At 36.6% G+C, this 25,112-nt stretch overlaps 1 protein-coding gene across 2 annotated transcripts in view; it reads right to left on the bottom strand.

Annotated features, from left to right (window-relative positions):
- ARHGAP15 (Rho GTPase activating protein 15) overlaps positions 1 to 25,112 on the bottom strand; it is a 618,549-nt gene that overhangs the window by 508,286 nt on the left and 85,151 nt on the right. For both annotated transcript variants that reach the window (XM_081242631.1, XM_081242630.1), the window contains exons 4-5: positions 20,773 to 20,834; positions 6,099 to 6,186 (exon numbers count right to left, since the gene is read on the bottom strand). In XM_081242631.1, the coding sequence (XP_081098757.1) occupies positions 6,099 to 6,186; positions 20,773 to 20,834 (150 nt within the window). The remainder of the gene's footprint in view (positions 1 to 6,098; positions 6,187 to 20,772; positions 20,835 to 25,112) is intronic.

Here is a 25,112-nt window from a genome sequence, read left to right on the forward strand (position 1 = left end):
TGGTAGCAAATCTCACTCCATGGCATTCTTCTCAATCCTTTTCTTTTATCCTATTTTCCAACCGAAGTAAAAAATTCATTTCTCTTTTTAGCACACAGACCTTGCCCATTTTCAGTTTCATGCCATTGTTCATATTTTTTTACTCCACTGGAATTTTCCCTGCCCACAAATCTCCACATATTGAAATTATAACCATCCTTCAAGGCCTAATTCAAATCTTTCACAGATGTGAGCTGTCCCTCCTTTAAATGTTAAAAAAAAACAAAACAAAGAAAACACTCTCCTATGTTTCTTATTTCATCTCATCCTATTTTTTGGCAGAGATGCTATAAAGCAAAGACTATATCTTGATTATATCTCTATGCCTTATATGTAGCCCTAACGAGCAAGCTGTTCATTGTAGGATTTCAATACATATTCTTATGAAGTCTTTTCCCACCAAGGCTTATATAAATAGCACTAACTTGATTAACCAAATGCATATTTAAATGAAAGTGAGGTAGATTGTAATGAGAAACTATGCTATTTGGATCAACTCTCCCACTGCAAACAATGAAAAATGCTGGATAAAATATTTCTTTTTAAAATTAACCTTAAAAGAATTGAAAGGCTGAAAAAATAGTGGGAACATCCAGGGTAAATATTTTTTGGAGGTGAGAATCTGAACCCACAGAGAAAAGTAGAATATCAAATCAAAATAACTGCACCTTTCCTGAGGGCATTATAAAAGGATAAAGGAGAACCAATATTAAACTTGTTCCCTTTCTCCAATCCCAAGGGATTATAAAGAAGACTGCCTTTGTAGATGAACAATGTTAAGAGAAGAAGGAGTGAACAGTAATTTTGTCCCTGATAAAGTGTAGCACAGCTGTAGCCCTCCTTTTATGTACACATAACTCAAAGATTTTAAACTGTTAACTTAGATTGATCTAATCACTCACTGGAAGTGCCCCCAGACAATTTAGAAAAATACAAAACACTCTGGAGTAGGACACATTTATTCCAGGCCTCAGAGAACCTCCCATGATATTTCAATAACAATGATTAGCACACAGTCAAAGATAAGCAGACACACAAGGAAACAAAGCAACATGAGTGAGAACCAGTAGAAGCAGACTGATGTAGACTTCAGATGCTAGAATCACAAGACACAGAATATAAAAAAACTACACTTTCTAATTTTCACAAAATAAAAGAGAGTCTTTAACATTCAGAAAAAAAACCTGTAACAAATGACATAGTAAATTTAAAAAAGAAAAAAACTTCTAGAAATAAAAATTATAATAATTGAAATAAAAATAATGTTTATCACAAAGGGAGACTGAGTTAAAGAATTAGAAGATAAATCAAGGTAAGTTATTTGGAATGCAGTTCAGAAAGAAAGAAGAATATAAAACATGTGGAGGATAGAGTGAGAAAACTTAACATAGGTTTAACTAGGGGCTTAGAATAAAATAAGAGAGAAAGTGTAAAAGAAGCTACATTTGAGAAGATAATAGCTTGGAAATTTCTAAAATACATTAATGACAGTTATAATCAATTTCAAGAGGCCCAACAATCCAGGTAGGGAAAATAAAAAGATATTGACACCTGGATGCATCACAGTGAAACAGTGGAAACACAAAGGTAATGAGAAAATATTATGAGGGACCAAAGAACAGTGGTTAGATTAACAGGTAACTTCTTGATAACAATAATGGATGACAGAAAACAGTGGAATGATATCTTTGATGTGCCAAAAGAGTATTACTGCCAACTCAGAATTCTATATCCAGAGAGAATATATATTTCCAAAATGATGGAGAAATAGGGACATTTGAAACAAGCAGATGCTGAGACAGATTGTCATGACAAGACCCTTACTACAGGAATTTCTCAGAATGTACTTGAAACAGAAGAAAAAATAATCCTAGAAGGAAGGTCTAAGATACAGGAATATATAAATAACAAGGAACATGGCAAATATTGGGCAAATAAAAATCAATATTGATTCTATAAAAGAGAATAAATAATGTCTAGTGGTGTTAAAAAAGAAAAGAAAGAATTAAAATACTGACAGAAATAGCATATACATTGGAAAGGTGATAAGTGAATTAAAACTATTCTAAAGTAATATTTGAATAGCTTTAGTCTTCAATAAGTTATAATTCTAGGCAAGTCAGTAACAGAACACCAAGTGTATCACTCCTAAAACAGTAAAGAAAAATATGAAATGATTAAAACAAAATGAAAGGAAGGAAAAAGCAAAACATATTGATATTTAGAGAAAGAAGCAAGAAACAAAAGAAACACATGCTGTGATTCCATTTTATAAATTCAAAAGCAGACAAAGTATACTATATTTTTAAGGGCTATAGATATAGGTGGGAAAATAATAAAGGGTGATAAAATAATGACTAAAATGCCATTTAAGTCTGTGGCAAGGGAAGAGGCTGTGATGACATACAGACAATAGGCAGGGGTGGGGCTTCTGGAGGGCTGGCAGGGTGTGCATCTTGCCCTAGGTGGTGGTTATGTAGAAGTTTGATTATAACTGTTAAAATATACATACATGTTTTATACATTTTACTAAAAATGGTTTCTGCATTATTTTCCAGTGACAATATTTCAAAATTTTAAAGTGAGCTACAAATCAGAATACAGAATAAGAACACTGTCCTTTCCTTTATAATCCAGAAAATCCGGAACTAAGGACACCACTGGTTTTCCAATGCTCCTTTTCACAGGAGGGCCAGCCAGTCCGGACCAAACTTTCTCTGGTCTGAGGTGAAGTGAACAAAACAGAGACAATGTATGTAGACGTAGGAGGGAGACGGTTTCCTCTCTTGGTAAAGACTGTCTTTAATTTTGAGGTTTTATCCCACCTAGATTTAGGATTGGGGTATTATACAATGTCCTTTCTGTTAGAAAGTGACAGTAGTAGTAGGCAGTACTTTACTCTTTAATGTCATTAAAAAAGAAAAACAGAATAGGTCAGTCCTCCTTTTACTTGAATAGGTCACTGAGGACCCAGAGCCTATGAATCTCTGATTTACACACACCAGCAAAGTGACTGTGTTTCTTTTCAGGGGGAGGCTGCTTTTGATAAAAATGTGACTTGGTTATGAACTGAAAGAATTTCAGTGAGAAAGAAATATAGCCAAACATGGAATGTGGGATCAGGCACAACACTGTGTGACATTCTGTATTAAATGTGAAAGCAGTAAGGTTAAGAAACAATGGAGGAAGATGAGGGCCCCAGGAAAATATATATGGACAAGCAGGATATTACATCTAGAACCCCAAATGGAGAAATGGCTTCATTTTCAGAATTATTCAGTGCTCAGACACAATATTTTATGCTGCCTATGGATACATATTTCTTTTTTTGGAGACAGTACACGCTGGTATTTCTTGAATTAATATACCTTTTCTTCTACGCATGTGTGAATCAATTCAAGTGCAAAACTAAGATAGTATGATGGTAAGTTATAATTATATTATACCCTATATTATGTACTATAGAATATAGTATATTTATATTTTAATGGAGTATATTAGAATATAATAATTAGTTTATGGCTACTATGCATATTTTTATTTATTTTATTAACTAATTTTATTCCTTACTAATTCTCTTGGCAAATATTACTATCTCCACTTTACAGATGAGGATTCTGAAGCTCAAAGGAGTTGAATAAGTTTGTCAGCTCCTAAGTGGCAACACTAGAATAAAGCTCCCTATGGTTGAACTTCAAAGCCCTTCTCCTAGCTACTTTGCTGCTTTGTCTCACCACTGCATTAACATTCAAAGATCATTCCTGTACAGATTTACTCTTTTAAACTACGTTTTGCACTCACTTAGGCAGCTTCTACAGACCCCCTTGGAGAAAAGGACAGACTTTCCCAGAAGTACAATGAACAGTAATACCAGGACATGTGTAAGGGGGCACAAGAGAAATTCAGAAACTTGAGCATAAATCTCTTTCAAAATAAAACCACAGTATCTTTAATCAAGGCCTGGTAATCATTATATCATTTCTCTGAGACTGGAATTGGTAAATGTGGGCTATCCCACCAGGCCTTTAATATTCGGTTAGAAATGTATCCAATAACTTGACTAGCAAGACAATTCATGCAGTACAAACAGGAATCTGTAATTCTTTCCCCTATTACCACAAAACACAGTTAGTTCCTGCCCAGGATTTGCTTTGAAGACAGTGAGTGTCTGGGAGAAACCATAAGAGCACTGAAAATGGGACTAGAAGTAATAAATAGGGACTGCTAAAAAAAAGGGGGGGGGGTTAACAAATTTCCTCTAAAAGTGAAATCTATTGTCAATTTACAACAGTTCTGAAGCTTGAACTAGAGGCATGCAATTAGTGAGCTGACTTGCAAGGTTTGCCTACAGTAAGGGGGAGTTTTCTTCCACCTGTACAAAATTAAGCATTTGATAACTATCTCCTGGTATGAGGAGATTAAAATAATAAAATAAAAATAAACCAAATGCTTTAACTTGGAATCTAATCTCTCCCATTATCCCAGCACATTCACATAATCTCTGCTCCAATGGAATTCTTCTCACCCAGCAGGATGAAGATCATCTTCTCAGCAGTCAAATTCAGCAAGGCAAGTGACTTTCCTCCCTTCCTGATTTCCCCTTTAGAACTCATCCAAAGGGAAGACAAAGAACCCGTGGGTGGATGGGAGTTGTTTTGTACCTAGCCTTTAGGGATACCTTATTTTTCTTAAAAAGATTATCTCAACATTACTGTAGCCAAAAAATAAAAACAAAACCAAACCCTAAAACAAATTTCTGAGGCAGTTTAAATTAAAAATACAAAGGACTGAGATATATTTTTAATTTATTCATAATTAGTTTACAGATTGGACTGCACTGAGACTCCAAAATCAGCAAGCTACTTGGGGATAAAGGCTATTGCAATTATCAGGAGCAAGCCAAATGCTACCTTTTGTTCTTACTAAAATCTCCTTTAAAAAAAAAATCTCTTAGCAAATGATTTTCTATTTAAAGAGGATTACATAGCAAACATGACTAGTGGCTGGAAAGCAAAGAACCTTCCATCGTTTTATTACATGCCAAATACAAATTAGTTCATTGTGGTTAATTCCTGACAGGAGACACCTTTTCCCTGCTGCTCATCAGGCCGCTGGGGTATGGCAGGTTGGTTCCTGCCCGGAGTCCTTCCTACTCAGGAGGCTGTCAGATATGCTGCTTGCCCACTGTCTCCAACATCGTGTGGCAGCTCTGGTGTTCGGGCAGCAAGGTTTTGAGCTTGAATGGCCCCAGTAACTAGCTCAGAATTGCCCCTACTATCACTGTCAAATCTCTGTGGGCATATATGAGGCCCTCCTCCAGGTACAAATCAATAAGCCCTACAAATTTCACTTTGTAATAACTACTGGATACAGAAATTGTATTAGTTCCATTAGATGGAGTCATAGAACTGTTCAGAAAGGTTAGCTGGATGTAGTGAATGTCACAGTTAGACTAAGATAAAAAATCACTTTGTTAACTTAGAGTGTTTCCTCATTGGTAACACCCTATATTAAGGTGCCATTTATAAACAGTTTATTATTATTTATTAATGTGTGAAGCACTTTATAGCATGCTAGATAACAACTTAAATTCATGTATTAAAGATGCACATACATGGTTTAATACGATTTATGCCTTATAATATTCTTTAAAACAGCTTTCCATAGTCTCATCTGTTAAGTATTTATTACTAATGCATTTTATAACATACTTTATACTACATTATTTGAGCAAGTAGCTGCATTTAGTGATCATTTCATAAATAAGAATAAAGCATTTATAAATGGCACCTTAATTTAAAGTGTTACCTTCCCATTACTAGAGATCTGCTTGCCATTCATCTCATTTTGTGACTATTCTCCAAATGCACCACTTAATAAAACAAACACTAAGTTCTATTTTCCCTTCATCTGATTAGAAGTTTATTGAGTCATTTTCCTCCATCTGCTTTCAGATGTTGATAGCTTGGAGGCTTTAGTGTGATTTCTGATGAAACCAAACTTTTAATTCAATGATATTTCTGTAAACATGATAATAGTAGAAACAGAGAACTACCCACCATATTAGACAGAGCCTGCTGCTTGGATTCTTTGTAAAATTCAATTTTTCGACTAGAAAGAACAATCCAGGAAGTAGACCAGTTTTTCCTTAGGAGAGAAAAAAGCAAAAAAGCACTATCACTTGAAGAAATCATTCACAGGTATTGTAAGAGCAACATTTGGAATAAGTAGAGACTATCTTTATTTTTAACCAGAATTCCTAAAAATCTTTTCTTTATTAAAATCTACAGGTGGTATGGAATTTAGATAATAATAAAAATATTCTGTAATTTTTATATATCATGGCATTTATAGTAAAAGTTTCATCATTTGTAGATCTTCCCCAAATCTTTTTCCACTATCAAAAATCCAACCTCGGGGGGCTTCCCTGGTGGCGCAAGTGGTTGGGAGTCCGCCTGCTGATGCAGGGGACACGGGTTTGTGCCCCGGTCCGGGAGGATCCCACATGCCGCGGAGCGGCTGGGCCCGTGGGCCGTGGCTGCTGAGCCAGCGCATCCGGAGCCTGTGCTCCGCAATGGGAGAGGCCACAACAGTGAGAGGCCCATGTACCGCAAAAAAAAAAAAAAAAAAAAAAAAAATCCAACCTTGTGTATCCATGTCTTCCACTCCATAAAAAGTCTATGTTTCTGCAGCAAACCAAAAACAGCAAATTAAAAATAGAAATCAGAACCTCGTTCTTCATCGTTATATCTCTTCATTGGTTTAGTATACATTAGAGTCTGCAAAACTAATCAGCTAATTTGCCTGACTAGTTCACAATATTTTTCAATGTTGAAACTCAATGCAAATAAAGGGAGTCAAATGCTTTTTACTTTTTGCCAATCAAATTGGCAAGAATTAGAAGGAATAATACCAAGGTTTACTGAGAGTATGGAGAAATGGATTCTCCCATACAGTTTTGGTGGGAGTGAGTGGAAACAACTTTTCAGGAGTGAATTTGGCAATATGTTTTTAAAACTATTTTAAAATGTGTATATCTTTTGATTAACAAGGCAATTACTATGAATTTAAATTTATCCTAAAGAAATCATCTCATAAGTTAAGGCTCTGTACATAAGAATGAAGTGCACCATTTCTTAATTCTGCATCTAAAATATCAAAAAATGAGATAGGTTATGTAAATTGCATATAATGGAGTCATACAATGGACTAATGAACCCTGTGCTTACCAGAATCCTGATATGGGAAGATTTTAATGCATACCATAATATAATATGTAGTTCATAAGACCATGCTGTGCTATTTACCTATGATTGTCCTCACCCATCCCAGCCCCTTCTGATTATCAATTCCCATTCATCGAAGTTAAAATATTATGTCCTCAAATATGTTTTCCATGACTTCCTCACATAGCACTTAGGATAAATTAAAAAAAAATTTTTGTATATTTAACTTCTCTCTCCCCCATTAAATAAAAATCCCCAAATCGACAGAAAACATTTCATCCTTACAAAGATACCCCTAGTGACAAGCAACAGTGCCTTGGACAGAGTAGGCAATAAATATGTATTTGTTGAGTCAATTATTAAACTTAGACATGGGAGTAAAAAAAAAAAAAAAGCTGGATATAACAATAGTTAAATCAGAGAGTGAAACCATAGCTTTTGATTTTCCTTTGCATTGAACATGTATTACTTCAATACGTAGATGTGTATATATTTGTGTCATGAAGAAAGACAAATGTTTTAGATGGTAAAAGATTAAGGAGATTAATATACATAAGTTTCTATTACATCATATTGCTGCAGTTTGCTTTGGTTTAACACTCAGTTCAGAATAGCTGAATTCATTTTACAAAAGTGATTTTTTAAAAAAGTTTACAAAAAGACTATTCTGATCCATAGAAAACTACACAAAGATACATTTTAAATGACCATTTAAGATCTTTGTGTAGTTTAGTTCCACTTGCCTCATAGTCTCTAAGGGCTTGATTTAAAGGACAGCTGTGATTCAGTGAAGTTAATATTTACAAGATTAGGTTGCTCTTACACGCCTGAAGCTTTCCTAATGATACATCATTGTGTTAAAAAGAAAAAAACTGGATAAACAGAAACAAAACAAACACAATGTGTATTTTCCAACATGCAAATATGAACACTATGTTCTTGGACCCACTTGTCTGCAAATAGTCACTTTTTCAATCAAATGATGAAAAAGATGGGGGAAAAATGAAAACCACATAGACCTTTTTCTTCCCTTGCCTTAGTTCCCATTTCTCGTTTTAGGTAACAGTAGCAGCAAGATGAATTGCAACACCTGTAGCCTTCTTATGCTGGTCATAATATTAGATGGCCCAAGATAGAGTAAACATTGGCAGGACTGCTGTTCTAGACTGGGCATCTTTTTTATCTCCACCCCTTACTTTGACCATATGTAACCAAGGAGAATGGGACACCCCCAGGCATGACGGAACCTATATTTAACCTGCCTGTTGTATTTCCCACTATATTTTTCATCTCCTGGCAAGAGATACTCTATACCTTATTTGCTTCCTGTCTATAGCAAGCCCTGGGTAAATGGTTCTGATTTGATCTTTTTCAGATGTTGATCGTTTATAGAATGTGTTGGCATTACTCTTCCCTTTCTTAAACTTGGAACTGGAACTGGTTAGAACTGAAGTTGCATGAAATTCGATTACCTCACGGTTCACAGTTAGAACTTTGAACTACTGTGAAATGTTCCCTCTTAGGTGAATCTGATGAACAAGCTGAATAGGGTAAGAACTGCAGGTACTGGAACCTTAGTAATATGAATTGTTCTGGCACTTCACATACAGTAAAATTTCTTTTTGATCTTATAAACTACAAACAATGTCTTTATGAATACAAGTGAAGATTTTTCCAATTTGTTTAAGATAATTTCATTTCAAAAAGAAAAGTAGAATACTGTTTTAGAGGCTCCATTTTAAATTCAGTTTTTCATGATCTCTTTTAAAATAATAATTAGCATAAATTATTTTGAGTACCTAGTATAAGTTTGCTTGTCTACTGGAGATTTAGCTTCACAAAAAAGATGATGAAGGTACTAATCTGTCCATTTACTAATATGGAAAACAAAGTTCAGAGTGTTTTAGGTAACTTACTTAAGGCCATACACTTAGAGTCAAACTCAGTTTCTCCGATTCTGAAGCCTAAAATCTGTTCACTAATTTATGTTGTGGGTTTTTTTTTTAAAGATTAAAGAGTATAGGCATACCTCATTTTATTGTGCTTCACAGATATTGTGTTTTTTTACAAATTGAACCTTGCTTTCAAGTCTACTGGTGCAATTTTTCCAACAGCGTGTGTTCACTTCATGTCTCTGTGTCACATATTGGTAATTCTCCCAGTATTTAAAACTTTTACATTATTATTATATTTGTTATGGTGATCTGTGATCTTTGATGTCACTATTGTAATTGTTTGGGGGCATCATGAGCCACTACCATATAAGACAACTAACTTAATCCATAAGTGTTGTGTGTGTTCTGACTGCTCCACCGACTGGCCTTTCCCCATCTCTCTTCCTCTCCTCAGGCCTCCCTATTCCCTGAGACAGAGCAATATTGAAATTAGGCCAATTAGTAGCTCTACAATGGCCTCTACGTGTTCAAGTGAAAGGAAGAGTTGCATCTCTCTCACTTTAAATTGAAAGCTAGTCATGATTAAGTTTAGTGAGGAAGGCAGGTCAACCAAAACAGGGTGACAGCTAGGCCTCTTGTGCCAAGCAGTTAGCCAAGTGAATACACAGGAAAAGTTCTCGAAGGAAATTAAAAATGCTACTCCAGTGAACACATGAATGATAGAAAAGCAAAACAGTCTTAATGCTGATATGGAGAAGGTTTTAGTGGTTTGGATAGAAATCAAACCAGACGCAACATTCCCTTAAGCCAAAGCCTAATCCAGAGCAAGATTTTTTTTTTTTTTTTTTTTTTGTTACGCGGGCCTCTCACTGTTGTGGCCTCTCCCCTTGCGGAGCACAGGCTCCGGATGCACAGGCTCAGTGGCCATGGCTCACGGGCCCAGCCGCTCCGCGGCATGTGGGATCTTCCCGGCCCGGGGCACGAACCCGTGTCCCCTGCATCGGCAGGCGGACTCTCAACCACTGCACCACCAGGGAAGCCCCAGAGCAAGATTTTAACGCTCTTCAATTCTGTGAAGGCTGAGAGAGAAGAGGAAGCTGCAGAGGAAAAGTCTGAAGCAAGCAGAGGTTGGTTCATGAGGTTTAAGGAAAGAAGCTGTCTCAGTAACATCAAAGTACAAGGTGAAGCAGCAAATGCTGATGTAGAAGCTGCAACAAGTTGTCCAGAAGCTCTAGCTAAGATAATTAATGAAGGTGACTACAACTAAACAAGAGAGTTTTCCATGCAGACAATATAGTCTTCTACTGGAAGAGGATGCCATCTAGGACTTTCATAGCTAGAGAAGAGAAGGCATAGCTAGAGAAGAGAATGCCCAGCTTCAAAAGCCTCAAAGCACAGACAGACTGTCTTGTTAGGGGTTAATGCAGCTGGTGACTATAAGTTGAAGCCAAAGCTCATTTACCATTCTGAAAATTCTAGGATCCTTAAGAATTATGCTAAATCTACTCTGCCTGTGCTCTATAAATGGGATGACAAAGCCTGGGTGAAAGCACATCTCTTGGCAACATGGTTTATTGAATACTTTAAGTCCACTTTTGAGACCTGCTACTCAGAAAAAAAAAAGATTCCTTTCAAAATATTATTGTTCATTGACAAACTACCTGGTTACTCAAGAGCTCTGATGAAGATATACAATGAAATTAATGTTGTTTTTATGCCTACTAACGTAACATCCATTCTGCAGCCCATGTATCAAGGAGTCCTATCATGTAAGAAATACATTATAGCTGCTACAGGTCATGATTCCTCTGATGGGTATGGGAAAAGTAAATTGAAAACCTTTTGGAAAGTATTCAATATTCTTGATGCCATTAAGAACATTCCTGATTCATGGGAAGAGGTCAAAATATCAACATTAACGGGAGTCTGAATTAGTTGCCAACCCTCATGAATGACTTTGAGGGGTTCAAGGCATCAGTGGAGGAAGTGACTGCAGAAGTGATGGAGAGAGCAAGAGAGCTAGGATTAGAAGTGGAGCCTGAGGATGTGACTGAATTGCTACAATCTCATAGTAAAACTTTAAAGAATGAAGAATTGCTTCTTATGGATGAGCAAAGAAAGTGGTTTCTTCCGATGGAAGCTATTCGTGGTGAAGTTGCTGTGAAGACTGTTGAAATGATACCAAAGGATTTCGAATATTACATAAATTTAGTTGATAGAGCAGGGGCAGGGTTTGAGAGGACTGACTCCAATTTGAAAGAAGTTCTACTGTGAGTAAAATGCTTTCAAACAGTACTGCACGCTACAGAGAAATCGTTTGTGAAAGAAAGAGTCAATTGATGTGGTAAACTTCATTATTTTCTTATTTTCAGAAACTGCCCTGCCACCCCAACCTGTAGTATTCACCACCCTGAGCAGTCGGCAGTCATCAACATCAAGGCAAGACGCTCCACCAGCAGAAACATTATGACTCACTGAAGGCTCAGGTGACGGTTAGCATGTTTTAGCAATACAGTATTTTTGAATTAAGGTATGTACATTGTTTTGTTAGACATAATGTTAGTGCACATTTAATAGACTACAGTACAGTGTAAACATAAATTTATATGCAAGGGGAAACCAAAAAAAACCATGTGACTCTCTTTGTTGCCTTATTCTCTTTATTGAGGTGTTCTGGAACCAAACCAGCAATATACTATTTTCTTGGTTAAGGAGATTGTCAATGTCAGATTTCACCATAGTTTTGGTCTTAAGTCTCAAATTATAAAAGTTAGAGTGCAGGGCCTGTGACAAGGTATAAGCCATCTGGACTGTCAAATTAACTGTTTTAGCTAATATTAATTAGAAGGATTGGTCAAAGGCCCACCACTCTCAAGCTCTATTTTTCTCTTGGGAATTGAACTGATTTAAAGGAGTCACATGATGAGTCTTCCAACTCCTCATAAGAAGCCGGAAGCAGGGATGTGCTTCTAACTATGACACCACCTCTTTCTCTTTCCTGCTAGGGGATTATTCTGGTTTGTGATGAGTAGACTCACCTGCACTCAGTAGGGAGTCTAAAACCAGAAAGTGTTTCAAAAGCCTCTAGTCTAGGAGCGGCTAAGAATTCACCTAATGGGAATATCTTTTAACCTATGACTTAGGTCAGAACCTTCCTCTCTAAATGAAGTAGTCTAGAGACTTGGCTATTTTCTTCACAATGTCTTTCGAGTCCATTCCCCATTTGATGTGTTTGGCCCCCTGTGCTGCCTGTAATTCTCAGGATATCAGCAGAAAAGCTTTCTCACCAGTTACTCTAACACAGCAAGGCTTTTGATGGCACTGTCAGCTCTGGAGGGAGTCTGAATAGGGTCAACTGGCAAGGTTTTGCCTTGACTTGTATCTTTAGTGCTTTCTGCTTGCAACCAAATCCTTATAGGTGACAGTTTTTCGGTGTATTGAGATTCAACTCAGAGAGCGAGTAACTCCTTCAAGTTTAGAGGGCTTAGGCAGGACTTTTAAAATAGACCTTTTGAGGATGAAGCGATTTTCAGAATGGAAAGAAAGTCCCTCTACTTTCCTAGTACCCCCAAAGAGGGGAACACCATCCCTGACCTCCTAGAGCTTTTCCACTCCTGGGCACAATATCTGACATTTAGTGAGTGCTTATCAAAGGGTTTTGAGTAAAAGAATATATGGGTTCTCAAATTTCAGGAGGGTCACACATCTAGATTACTCCTGCCCTGTTTGTTGTTATTTACTAACAAGGACTACAAAAGCACCTACTTCTTGCATTTCCCTTATTTATTCCTTAGTTCCCAAGTGTTTTGATAAGTCTTTCATAGCATTGTTTTAAAAGTATCTAACATTCCTGGTTTAGTATATCTTTTTCTAATTTATAATTCTAGTGGCAATACCTGAGCTTTCTCTAGAGGGCTTCCTGACTTCTCAGATGTGTTTCAATAAGATAAGTTATTTTGCATGCATTGGTTCTCACTCTGTGCTAGGTATGGCACCTGGTATTTTGTATGTGTCAAGTAATTTAATCCCCAAGCCAGTCACAAGTATCTATTGAGCATCTACCACAGGACAGATACAATTCCAAGGACTGAATATATAAAGGCAAATAGCACAGACCTCAGGGCATTTATGTCTAACTCAGAGGAGACAGGCAGTAAACACGGAAACAAATCCTCCACATTCAGATAAAAAAAAATGAGGCTTAGTGAGGTTGCATCCTACCCAAGGGCATCAAAGTCATAAATATGGGATTCAGGCCAAGTCTTCTGGACTTAGAAGGCCATGCTCATTCTGCTGTATCAGTTGTCTCTAGAGCAGGTGGCGTGCAATTCTCCCTTAGTCATATTGGGCACGTCTATGCAGAGCCTCATGATAGACTCTGAGAGAGGAAGACACCCAACTGCTGTCAAAGAGTTACTTGAACATCTTTCTCCTTGGAACAAGGGCACTTCTTAGCCTGACCTGGGCTGTTCTGCAATGCTGACCTGGAAGCCCTTTCATCTCTACCTTCCCAAGATGGCCAGCAAGTAACTTCATCCATTGATGGGAGTCAATTAATGCATCAACACTTCATCATCTTAACTTTGAGGGAGTTCTTTTTTATTTTTCCACACAGAGAGATAAAAACCAAGCTGTTGGATAGACTTGAGGGTTAAGCAAGATACATAGGTTAGGAAATGTCCAACTTCAGTAAGTCTCAGGAATAGGTGAGAGAGTCTCCACATGAATTTACAAGTAACAAGTAAGGGATTGATATTGACACTAGTGATTCAGTACAGGAAATAGATCCTGGGACAATAAATGCAGGTTATTTATTTTAATTTTTTTGTCACAAGACATCACATTTAAGGGGGAAAAAGATCCTTGATGTAATTAGGAAGGAGGAAGAACTAAATTCTAATAAGGACAATTAGTTACAATTAATGAAATTGGTGGGACAATTTCTCCAAGTGAGACACTTCAGAGAGCTTCCCTAAAACAAATCCTGAGTTGTAAAGGTAGAAAGTAAAAACAAAACAACCCCAAAACCAAAGAAGACTCAACACAGGCATCAGCTTGACCAAAAACTCTGCATTCTACAAAACGGACACCGGATGGCAGCACATAATAACAGCAGCTTGGTAACTGCTTATCTGAAGAACGCTTGATGGAAAATGGCCCTTAAAATATTTGTTATCGTCATAAGAATCTGTTAGCTTGAACTCAGGTTTAACGTATTCATCTGCTCTAACATCAAAGCTTTATATCTTACACTCACCTCTCCTATGCCTCCTTTGGTAATGACACGGTGGCAAACGAAAAAGTCAAGAAGAAAATATATGTGAGGTTACTTTGTAAATATCAGACTCACTCTGGGCCACCTGACTTGGGCACACTGGATTTGACTTGATTCTGTACCTCTGGTGGGGGTGAATGTGATTTACTCTAGTGTCCTTGACTGATTTACTGAAAAATCACTTGGACACTGTTTAAGTGTTCTGAGTAGTTCTCAAACTGGTAGGTGAAGAACTTATTGCTTCTCTCTTATATTTTAAGCTTCTTGTAATTTGCCTCTGCTTTAAAAAAAGGGTCAAAGAGTCACTGATGTATAAATATATACATCTCTGCCACTATTGCAAGAAATGTAAAAGCTTTATATATTCAAAGGGTTACTAGAAGTTGGAAATTATAACAGAGCATGTGTTGGAAATCATTAAACTCAAGCAACCTTTTACAAATTAATTTCAGTATTCCATACTCTCCAAACCTTCCCTCCAGTCCTCACTATGGAACATTAAAAACAGAGAAAGACAGATGAAGCCTGGAAGAATTTATTGGGATCTTGAGCAGAAAATGCTAAAACAAAACAAAACAAAACAAAACAGTTTACATTAGGAGGGTACTTTGGTATCATGTTCTACAGAATCTATTCTGAGAAACAATTGTTTAAAAAGAAGAAAAAACAAATAAAAACAAAGGTCTAACAGCCATGGGCTCTAGGATGAACTACACACTAGTAGACATAACACTGCACTACCTTTACTCGATTTCTTCCCAAATACCTCTCTGTCCATATTTTCACCCTCAAGTACTTCTTCCCAGGTCCCTCTGAAAAGCAGAGCAGAGTGAAAAGCCACATATGATAAGATGTACAGAGCCACAAATGAGATGACGAAGGGGCAGGCTTGAAGGGTATAGAGGGAGAGAAAAGGGTACGGAAATAGCTTACATGCTGTCAGTGGGCTTTTATAAATTAGTTTTTTTCAATTAAAGAATTGAAAACAACTCTTTGCTAAGGTCTCTGAGAGCTTCAGAGAAACCTGGGGTACTTAACTTTTGGGGATAGATGTACCAAAATGCAGGAATTTCTATACTTTATCAGAAAAAGCATACTTACAATGTTCACAAAGAAAAACTAAAGTTGAATGCTGAATGTCTTTGGCTTTCAACCCTGTCTGTCTGGGGAGATTTCTAGAACTTCATTTCAAAATAAAGCTAAATTTATGGCCCTTTACAAATGTAAGATATAGCCAAGGAGTTCTCCTTCCTTCCACCCACTCTTGTTGTATTCAGAGATAGGTCAAACCTTTCTTAGAAAGAAAAAATATATGAAAGAGGAAAGGAAGCTAAAGAAAAAGGAACAGGAGGAGGGAAAGAAAGAAAAATAAGAACATAAGATATGATGTGGATGACCTGTCATGTATTTATGAGTAGAAAACTTTGAGATTAATAAAATAGTATTAAGTGACAATTGAAGCCCTTTGTACTGTTGATGGTATGAAATAAAAGAACAATTTTTGCTTCCTGGCCTCAAACATTTTCTAGCAAGAGGGAAAAATCCAACCTACTTTAAACGGAGGACAGGGCTAAAAATCTGATACCAACTATACATGCAATAAGATTGAGAGAAGGAGAGGTTGATACAAGTGACCAAGTTTCTCCACTTGTAAGATTGAAAGCGGTAATATAGCCTATTTTAGAGTATTATTTCAGAATTACTGGTAAAGCAATTATCCAAGTACTTGACAGAATAAGCATCTGTTACTATTGCAGTAACTCATTACAATTTATAAAAAGATATAAAGTTCCTTGATAGGGCTTCCCTGGTGGTGCAGTGGTTGAGAGTCCGCCTGCCAATGCAGGGGATACGGGTTCGTGCCCCGGTCCGGGAAGATCCCACATGCCACGGAGCGGCTGGGCCCGTGAGCCATGGCTGCTGAGCCTGCGCATCCAGAGCCTGTGCTCCGCAACGGGAGAGGCCACAACAGTGAGAGGCCCGCGTACCACAAAAAAAAAATAATAATAAAAAATAAAGTTCCTTGATAAATGGGGAAAAGGCTATGGAAAGAAATTTTACATAAGAAATACAAATTATAGCAACTATGGTATACTATTTAATAGTTACTAAATTACCAATGATATAAAAACTACACAATTTTTCAAAGTTATGATTAAACTGACCATTTTGTTATTAGTTACAGAAAACATAACAGACTCCTTGGGCAAGCAGTATGTCAATACATAACAGTCATTTAAAAAATGGTCTTCTGATTTAATTAAGTCATCTAGGCTTAGAAATTCTCTTAAGAAGATATAAAAGAAAAATTAACAAGCAATAGTAGGTTTACTGCATTTATAACTATTTTAGTATAAAACTGGAATCAACTTAAAAATCTAATAAAAGAGGAACGTAGAAATGGCTTGGTGTATTACAGTCCCATCAACATTGTGGTGTATTATATGTTATTAAACATGCTGACTATATATACTACAATTTTCAATCTGTAACGTGTTTATAATAAAAACTAAAGCAATCCTTAAAACAACTAAAAATAGAGCTACCATATGATCCTGAAATCTCACCCCTGGGCCTATATCCAGAGAAAACCATAATTTGAAAAGATACATGCATCCCAATGTTCACTGCAGCACTACTTACAAAAGCCAAGACAAGAAAGCAACCTAAATGTCCATCAACAGATGAATGTATAAAGAACATGTGGTGTATATATATATACATATATATATATGTATATATATATACACACACACATCCCTACATATACATATACATATATACATACATACATACACACACACACACACACACAGAGTGGAATATTACTCAACCATAAAAAAGAATGAAATAATGCCATTTGCTGCTGTTGCAAATGGGTGGACTGAGAGATTGTCATACTAACTGACGTAAGCCAGACAGAGAAAGACAAATATCATGTGATATCACTTATATGTGGAATCTGAAAAAAGAAAAGAAAAGAAAAAAAAAGACACAAATGAACTTATTTCCAAAACAGAAAGAGACTCATAGATACAGAAAACAAACTTATGTTTATGAAAGGGGAAAGGGGCATGGATGGGAGGGATGAATTACGAGGCTGGGATTAACATATACACACTACTGTGTATAAAATAGGTAACCAACAAGAACCTACTGTATAGCACAGGAAACTATACTCAGTATTATGTAATAACCTATAAGGGAAAAGAATCTGAACAAGACTATATATATATATATATATATATATATATATATATATAGCTGAATCGTTGTGTTGTAAATCTGAAACTTACATGATATCATAAATCAACCATACTTCAATTAAAATTTTTTTTAAAATTCAAAAAAGAAAGCAAATCCCACAAACAATAAAGAATAAATTTATGGAATAATATGGATCAAATTTAAAGATTTCTGGTCACTAAGGACTTTCATCAGCAAGGTAAATAGATAGTGAGAGACTTGGAGGAGATATCTGCCAAGCCTAAAGTTGACAATATATGACTACCTGGTGTACATTAGGAGTTCTCTCAAAAAAAAAAAAAAAGTGAGAAACTCAGTAGAAAATAGTCAGAGTTTATGCACAGGCGATTCTTGGAATGCAGAGCCTGACTGACTCTAAATAGGTGATGTGATGTTTAACTGAAATACCAGTCAGAAGAATAAAAATAAATGCAACACTAAAGTAATGTCCTATAAGCCATCAACTTGCAAAACTGAAAGTCTGATAATGTTGCATGCTGATAAGATCATGGAGAGAGGCGATCCCTTCTGCATTGTGGAGAGAGTGTGAACCGATGCATTCATTCTGGAGAAAGTTCGGCAGTAGCACCCAATTCATTTATAACTGTGTGTACCTTACCACCAAGCAATCCTTTACTCCTGGGGGTATGCCCCAGAGAAAATTCCTCACAGATCTGTAAGGAGACATATCGGTGTGGTTTGTTGCAATGTTGTTTGGGATGGAAGGAGTTAGGGACAATTTAGGTATCCACTCCTGGAAGACTGAGTAAGTAAAATTTGATGTGTGTTCACAATGGCAAAATGGGCAGCAGTTGGAAGAAATTAACTTGTTTTAAATATATAGATATAGATAGATATCCTAACATTGACTAACATTGAATGAAAGTAGTATGAACCAGAATGAGGCTTATAAACTAAAGGCTTATGCAATTTAGAACACATTCACTTACACACTGTTTTCTAGAATGCCACACATATAGCCAAATAAATGTATGGAGAGAGGATTTGATGAACACCCATTCTACAGAGGATTGAAGTAAGGAATGGAGATGAAGAATAAAATAAAACCAACTAGGGGTCTTGCCCAGAATGATGATAATACAAGGCCACACACTGAAGAGGAAAATCAACTCAATGTGTACACCTGAGGTTAAAAACAAAGATAAAACAAAAAAGTAAAACTAAAATTTATATAACTTTAAATGAAAAAGCTGAAAGAATGCATAATTGCAAGCAAGCTTATTGAAATAACAATAAAACATAGTACAAAATAATGTTTATATGAATTTAAACTAGACACAGAAGTGGTAAGTAAGCTGATTAAAGTAACAACAAATAAAACAAATACAAAATGGTATACACACTGGTTGAAACTACCTAAAAATGTATTCATGTTGAGTCTGTTAGGGAAAAGGCCTGGTGTGCTCCTCTACTTTTTCTTGACACCACTTTCTAGGAAAACATTTTACAGGGATGGTTTATGGATAGCTATGGGCAAGGACATTGTACGTAAGATGTACACCACAAGATGATGTGGCGGCGCAACATCTTGTTTTCTTGGAATTCCTTTTAGCATCTCCTCCTCTTGCTTGCATGAGTCTGGAGGTTAAGACTGACCAAAGCTATCACCTCCTCCTTCCTGCCAAGCCCCAGTGAAAGGTGAAGTGATAACTTAGACAAGTCCTTTTCTGTCCCTCTTTGGATATTTTGTCCACGTCGCTGGTAAGGTAAGAAAGGGTTTTGACTTATCTTGGGAAGATTTATCATTGCACCTTTCACGAGCTGATATAACTGGGAGAAAAGTCTAGGGGAAAGTTGGCACTAGATTGGGTTAATCAAAGAATACCTCCTGGGTCCTTTCAGAACCCAACACATTAAGTCAGGTTCTCCACTGGGACCAGGACTAGATGAGTCTTTGAAAGCAACATTGCATTTGATCTTGTCTCCTGTGCATCTCCCTCCTGGACCCTTCAAAGGAGGGTGGCTGCAGGGTTACTGCAGAGGAACAGTCTAGGAGAGGGTTCAAGGCCCTGTTTGCTATCCGAGAATAAAACATAATAAGGGCAGAAAATAGAGTTTGTTCTTTAAAATTGAAATAGTTATTTTAAGTAGTGGAATTCTGGATGATAGTTTTCCCCAATTTTACTTCTTTTAAATAAATATATACTTACTCCACTCTAGAAAACAAACAATAGCATACTTCATTCTCTAGTGTTGGCCAGAGTTCCATTCTAGTAATGAATTGTATTATACAATTAATAAGTGTCCCATTGTGTAGCTAATTAGTGAATTTATCCTGTATGATTTTAACTGTTAATAATATAGTCATGAATAAATGCCTTTTCTCCCACTGTAAGCACTTTCTACATACCTTTGCAGCTTGCATATAACCTAGCACAAAGCTAAGTATATCATAAGACCTACATGAGAAATAAGTAAAATTCTAAAATGGAGATGATTATTTCTAAATATCCCATACATAAAAAACATGTAGTGTATTTGTCTACCCTCCTATCAACCTTATTTTTTTCTCCAAGTTTTTTCTTGTTGTTGCCTAGGGAATCCTTATTACATTTTCTAATTTCTCTCACCTACTGTGTTGACCTCATCTGCAAGTGCAGCAACTTCCAACTTTTTATCTGACAGATTATTTTCCTTTTATTTTTTTCTCAAATGATTTTTATTTGAGCAACAAATGTATTTCAAATCCTCCATCCTTCAAAAAATTATGATCCCAATGTATTGTAGGGAAATTTTTATATACTGCAAAATGAGTCCTTTCATCCCCTAATCTGTTAATCCCAGAAATCAAGACCCATTATCTTATTTCTTCACATATTTTTTAAGATTTCAAGTCTTAGGAGGTCATGAAGCACTTCATTTATATATTCTGTGCAACAAAATAAAATGTAGTGCTTTGTTGGAAAACTATAATTATATTAAAAATCCTGTTGATCTTAGTGATAGCAGAAAGGAATATTCTAGTCATGTACCATAGGGCCTACCTTTCCAAACAATAGCAGTGACACAACTGAGGAGATGGGGAACTGGCATAGTTATATAAAAGTGAATTAAAAAAAACTTTTATTACCTTAGTTTCTTTCCTCCATCTGCAATTTTAGCTTTTTGAAGATAACCTTCTTTTTCAACCATCTGCAAGAAGAATGCATATATTAAAACTGTGACAAACTCCTATGCATTATTAGTTTGAATGAACCTGTGCTTTCCAACAGTCATTGCAGTGATGGAAGTTTCCAGTCACAGAACTTCATCAACAATACATATATAGCTTACGGGAAGTGCCTTCAAGATCAGTCATTACAAGCTGTTAAATATCCAAAATAAAGATAACAAAGAGTAATGTGAATGATTTGTTAGATAGTGATACACCTTTACTTACTTTTCCTTCTGGGCATTGAAGTCACTTGCTTACAAAATTGATTAAACATAGTAAAACAAAAACAAATTTAATGCCTTCCTTAATTTTACCAATCATCCTTGGAAAAGTTCTTCCTTTTCACTCTTCACTTCCACTTCCTCATGTACCTGCTGCCAGTGAGTGAGAAAAAGTCAACAGAAGCAGGTAACTGGGCCAGTTAAACTGGAAGGGCCTTTAAAACACTGACATTCCATGCATTTCATTCAGTTAATTACCAAGAGATGCTGTAGCAGCATTATCTCATTATCTTCCTCCATGATGTGGGTTTGCTTCCTTTCCTATTTGTATTTATTGGCTTTCATTGCTAATACAGCTGCACATTCCTTAAAGGAGATTCAACCATTCCTTATCATTCCACAGAGATTTTTGTGGAGTTCTAGGGTAAATAAATACACAATGCAAATTGTGATGTGGTGACTCCCAGCAAAGTCTATAATAGATGTTTTAATCTTAGTGCCCTATTTCTACCTTCCCCTGTCAGTCCTGCACCCCTCCCATCCCTAGATCTTACCTGTGTTCCATCTTTTCGATCTTGGTAAATTGCCAACAACCTTCACCCGCACCCCCATGCTATATGCTGAAAGCTTTAAGGAGTCACCTACCTAATATCAAAGGACCACACTCCCTCAGTGCCACCCTACATGCTTTCCTCCTGACTGTAATACTTCACTTTCACCATATCTTCATCCCATCAATTCCCAGATATATTAAATCTACTTTAAAATGTAATATTTCTCTCTATTGTTAGTTTTCCATGTTTCCTCTGCAATCTCTTTTTAGATGCCCTGTCCTGAATCTTCATTTTCATTCTGCCATTACCACTATCACAGGGCTTATTTGGTTGTACCTGCACCTGTGCTGTGACCCTTCCTTTCACACCTGAGTTCCCAGCACAGAGAGTAATTGCTGGCACCAATGATCACAATAATAAATATTGTTTGAACAAATGAGTGGATGAATGAATGGCTATTTAAATGTTTATTTAAATTTTTATAGGAAACTGGACAAGCAAAAATAATCTGTCTACATTATGACAGGTTAAAGGAAGAGATATTTGGGGGTGAGTTGTTCCAAACCACTAAAATTTCATCAGTTAAAGAATTGGCTATTTACAAGACTCACTCTGATATAGGTGAGATCTTTTCTGATTTGTTTATTATTATATTCCTAATACACAGCACAATACTTAGCTTTCAAAATACATTGGATGAAGACATCTCTTTTTTTTTTTTTCTTTTGCGGTATGCGGGCCTCTCACTGCTGTGGCTTCTCCCGCTGCGAAGCACAGGCTCTGGACGCGCAGGCCCAGCAGCCATGGCCCACGGGCCCAGCCGTTCCACGGCATGTGGGATCCCCCCGGACCGGGGCACGAACCCGTGTCCCTTGCATCGGCAGGCGGACTCTCAACCACTGTGCCTCCAGGGAAGCCCAAGACATCTCTTAATAAATAATGATGAAGATAATGATGATTTATGATAATCATAGCATAGTATTTTTCACATAGCTACATTTCCAGAGAATTTCTTTTCTTTCAGCATGTTCTCCACAAGCCTAGAAGAATCTGAGGAACCTTTCTTAGATAACTTTTAGAATCATGATGTTCAGTGGTGCCTCTTCCATACTTAGATACGTCTATTCATTTGCTTTTCCCACCTTTTGTCCTAATGTATACTCTCTTCTTCTTAGTTCCAGGAAGTCTTATTTGTCTACCCTCTAAAACCCATATGATACATTTAGTATTTAAATCTGGGCATCACTAGTTTCTACAAATGTTTGGAAGAAAAATGTTAAGAGCAATTAGCATCACAGAGGAGGTCCCTTTTAGGAATGCATACTGAGAAATTTTGTTGTGTAACCATAGATAAAATTTACCGTTTTATTTAAGCTTTTTATGATGAAAATAAGTTACCAAAAGCCTGAATCTATCTACCAAAAAGCTACAAAATCTCTCAACCCATGATAAAAACTGATGCATACATTCTCAGCTAAGAATATTGCCTTTTTTCCATAAAAATATTCACTAAATGACCACTAGGTGGATATTTAGTACCCAGAGGTGTATTATTGATGACCATTTCTTTAAAAAGAGAAGGGAAATGTGAAAGTAGAAACCTAACACTCTTGCAGGGGAAATCAACATAAGCTGGCTTGAATTATATAACTTAAAATTCTCTCTCCTTGAATGTATAAGTAAAGTTTCTCTATATGCTGGATCTTTTCAGGATACCTGAGATTGAGGCCAGGGGCTGGATTTCTCATGTTAGGATTCTATAAATGGACATCATTGCCCTAAAACAGGCTGAACCAATTTTCACGGCCTTTGGTCAATGCAACAGAGTTTCCAGGCATGTCCACACAGAGGTCCAGAAAAAGGAAAGAAGAAGAGGTAGATAGCAGGTTAGGTATCTTCTTTTATATTATCTTTCAAAGTCCAAGTTGCCTTCCTGGTCATTTGAAGAAGCTAATATTCCTTCTACTGTGGACTTTTACCTATTATATTTATTTCTACAGTGCATATTTTTACTTATCTATGTATCGGCATACACATTTCTACATGTAATTATATACATGTGCAACCATCATGTACTATTCCCACTTCTGTGATCAGGTGTTCATTTCTCTCCATTGTTTCTTTCATACTTGCTGCACAACCATTCATTCTTTCAACACATTTTTAAATAGTAACATTCTCTTCCCCTAAATACCAGCTGCTCTGCTCACAGTGGGACTGCAAAGACTCATAGGACAACCTTAATCTTACTGAGGCTTATATCCTTGTAAGCTCATATTTCAAGATACTCCTGTTCCTCTTTTTGGGGGACTGGATACCATACTCCCCTCCAGTTATCTCAGAGACTAAGGCCAACTTTTGCCCTGGAATAGAAAACTCCAATCAGGCTTCCTACACTGAAAGCACTGCATTATTTTAAGTCCCATGCTGGGAAGCAAAGTTTCCATGAGGTACATTTAATTACTTTATTATTCCTTGTCATCATACTTTGATATACCTCACCATGTTCCAGGCACTAGAAATCAGTTATTCCAGGAAGCTCATAGGAGCAGAAAGAAGTATTAGGGTAAGCAGAAGATTGCTATATATTTTGTATGTGGGTTTATATATGGTATCATAGTAATTATTCTAACTACTTATTCCTCTTTTATGTTAATGACATGGTTTGAGGGGACAGCAATCTATAAATTACAGTTGAGTATACTGGTCATCTAGGACCTACATGGTCTTGCCTCTAGTAATTTACAAAACTGTGTATAGCTTTGGACCTATGTTTAGGATACTATACACCAAGTTCCAGGCCAACTTGAAGTTCTTTAAAGTAGCAGCGCTCCCTAAACAAAGTATACTTAAGAATTGTCAACCAGTCTTTAGATGCTGAATCTGGCTTCTTGAGCTATCTGTCCAATACTCCTTAGAAGCCCTATTTAATGTTAAGTGGCAGGAAAGATCAGCAATTTGTCCAGATTGGATGCCAGCCAGTCTGCTAGCATTGAGGAAGCACTCGGCAGACACAACTGTGCTGAGATACAGATGAAAAGAATGAATGGCAGTGGGATATCCAGATAGCACCTGTTTATCAGCCTAAGTTGGAAGCGAGAGGTAAGGCAAGAGAGCAGATGACAACCTTTGATTAATGCTAACAGTCATGGCAGAAAGACCGGCCTATAACCGTTAAGTACAGGCACTGCATTTTTTTTTTTTATATGAAGGCTTCACGTAGTTCTCAGATAAAAGACTTGAATTGAAAACAATAGGTTTTCATCTACACCAGTCCACCAAAAGAATTCTGTCAAAATACATGTTTATAAATGGAAAACAACTGAATCTAAAACTTTCACCAGATTTTCATAAGAGGGTATTGGCTTTTAATACCAGAACGACAGACCCTTTGGGCTGCTGATGTACATAAGTGGTTGCTCTTTTCTCCTTTGTTCTGATTCCTGTGTTCCCTGGCAATCCTCTGACTCCTAATTTAGCT

This window comes from Mesoplodon bidens, assembly GCF_964165515.1.
Source record: "Mesoplodon bidens genome assembly, chromosome: 8".
In the NCBI taxonomy this organism is placed as follows: domain Eukaryota; kingdom Metazoa; phylum Chordata; class Mammalia; order Artiodactyla; family Ziphiidae; genus Mesoplodon; species Mesoplodon bidens.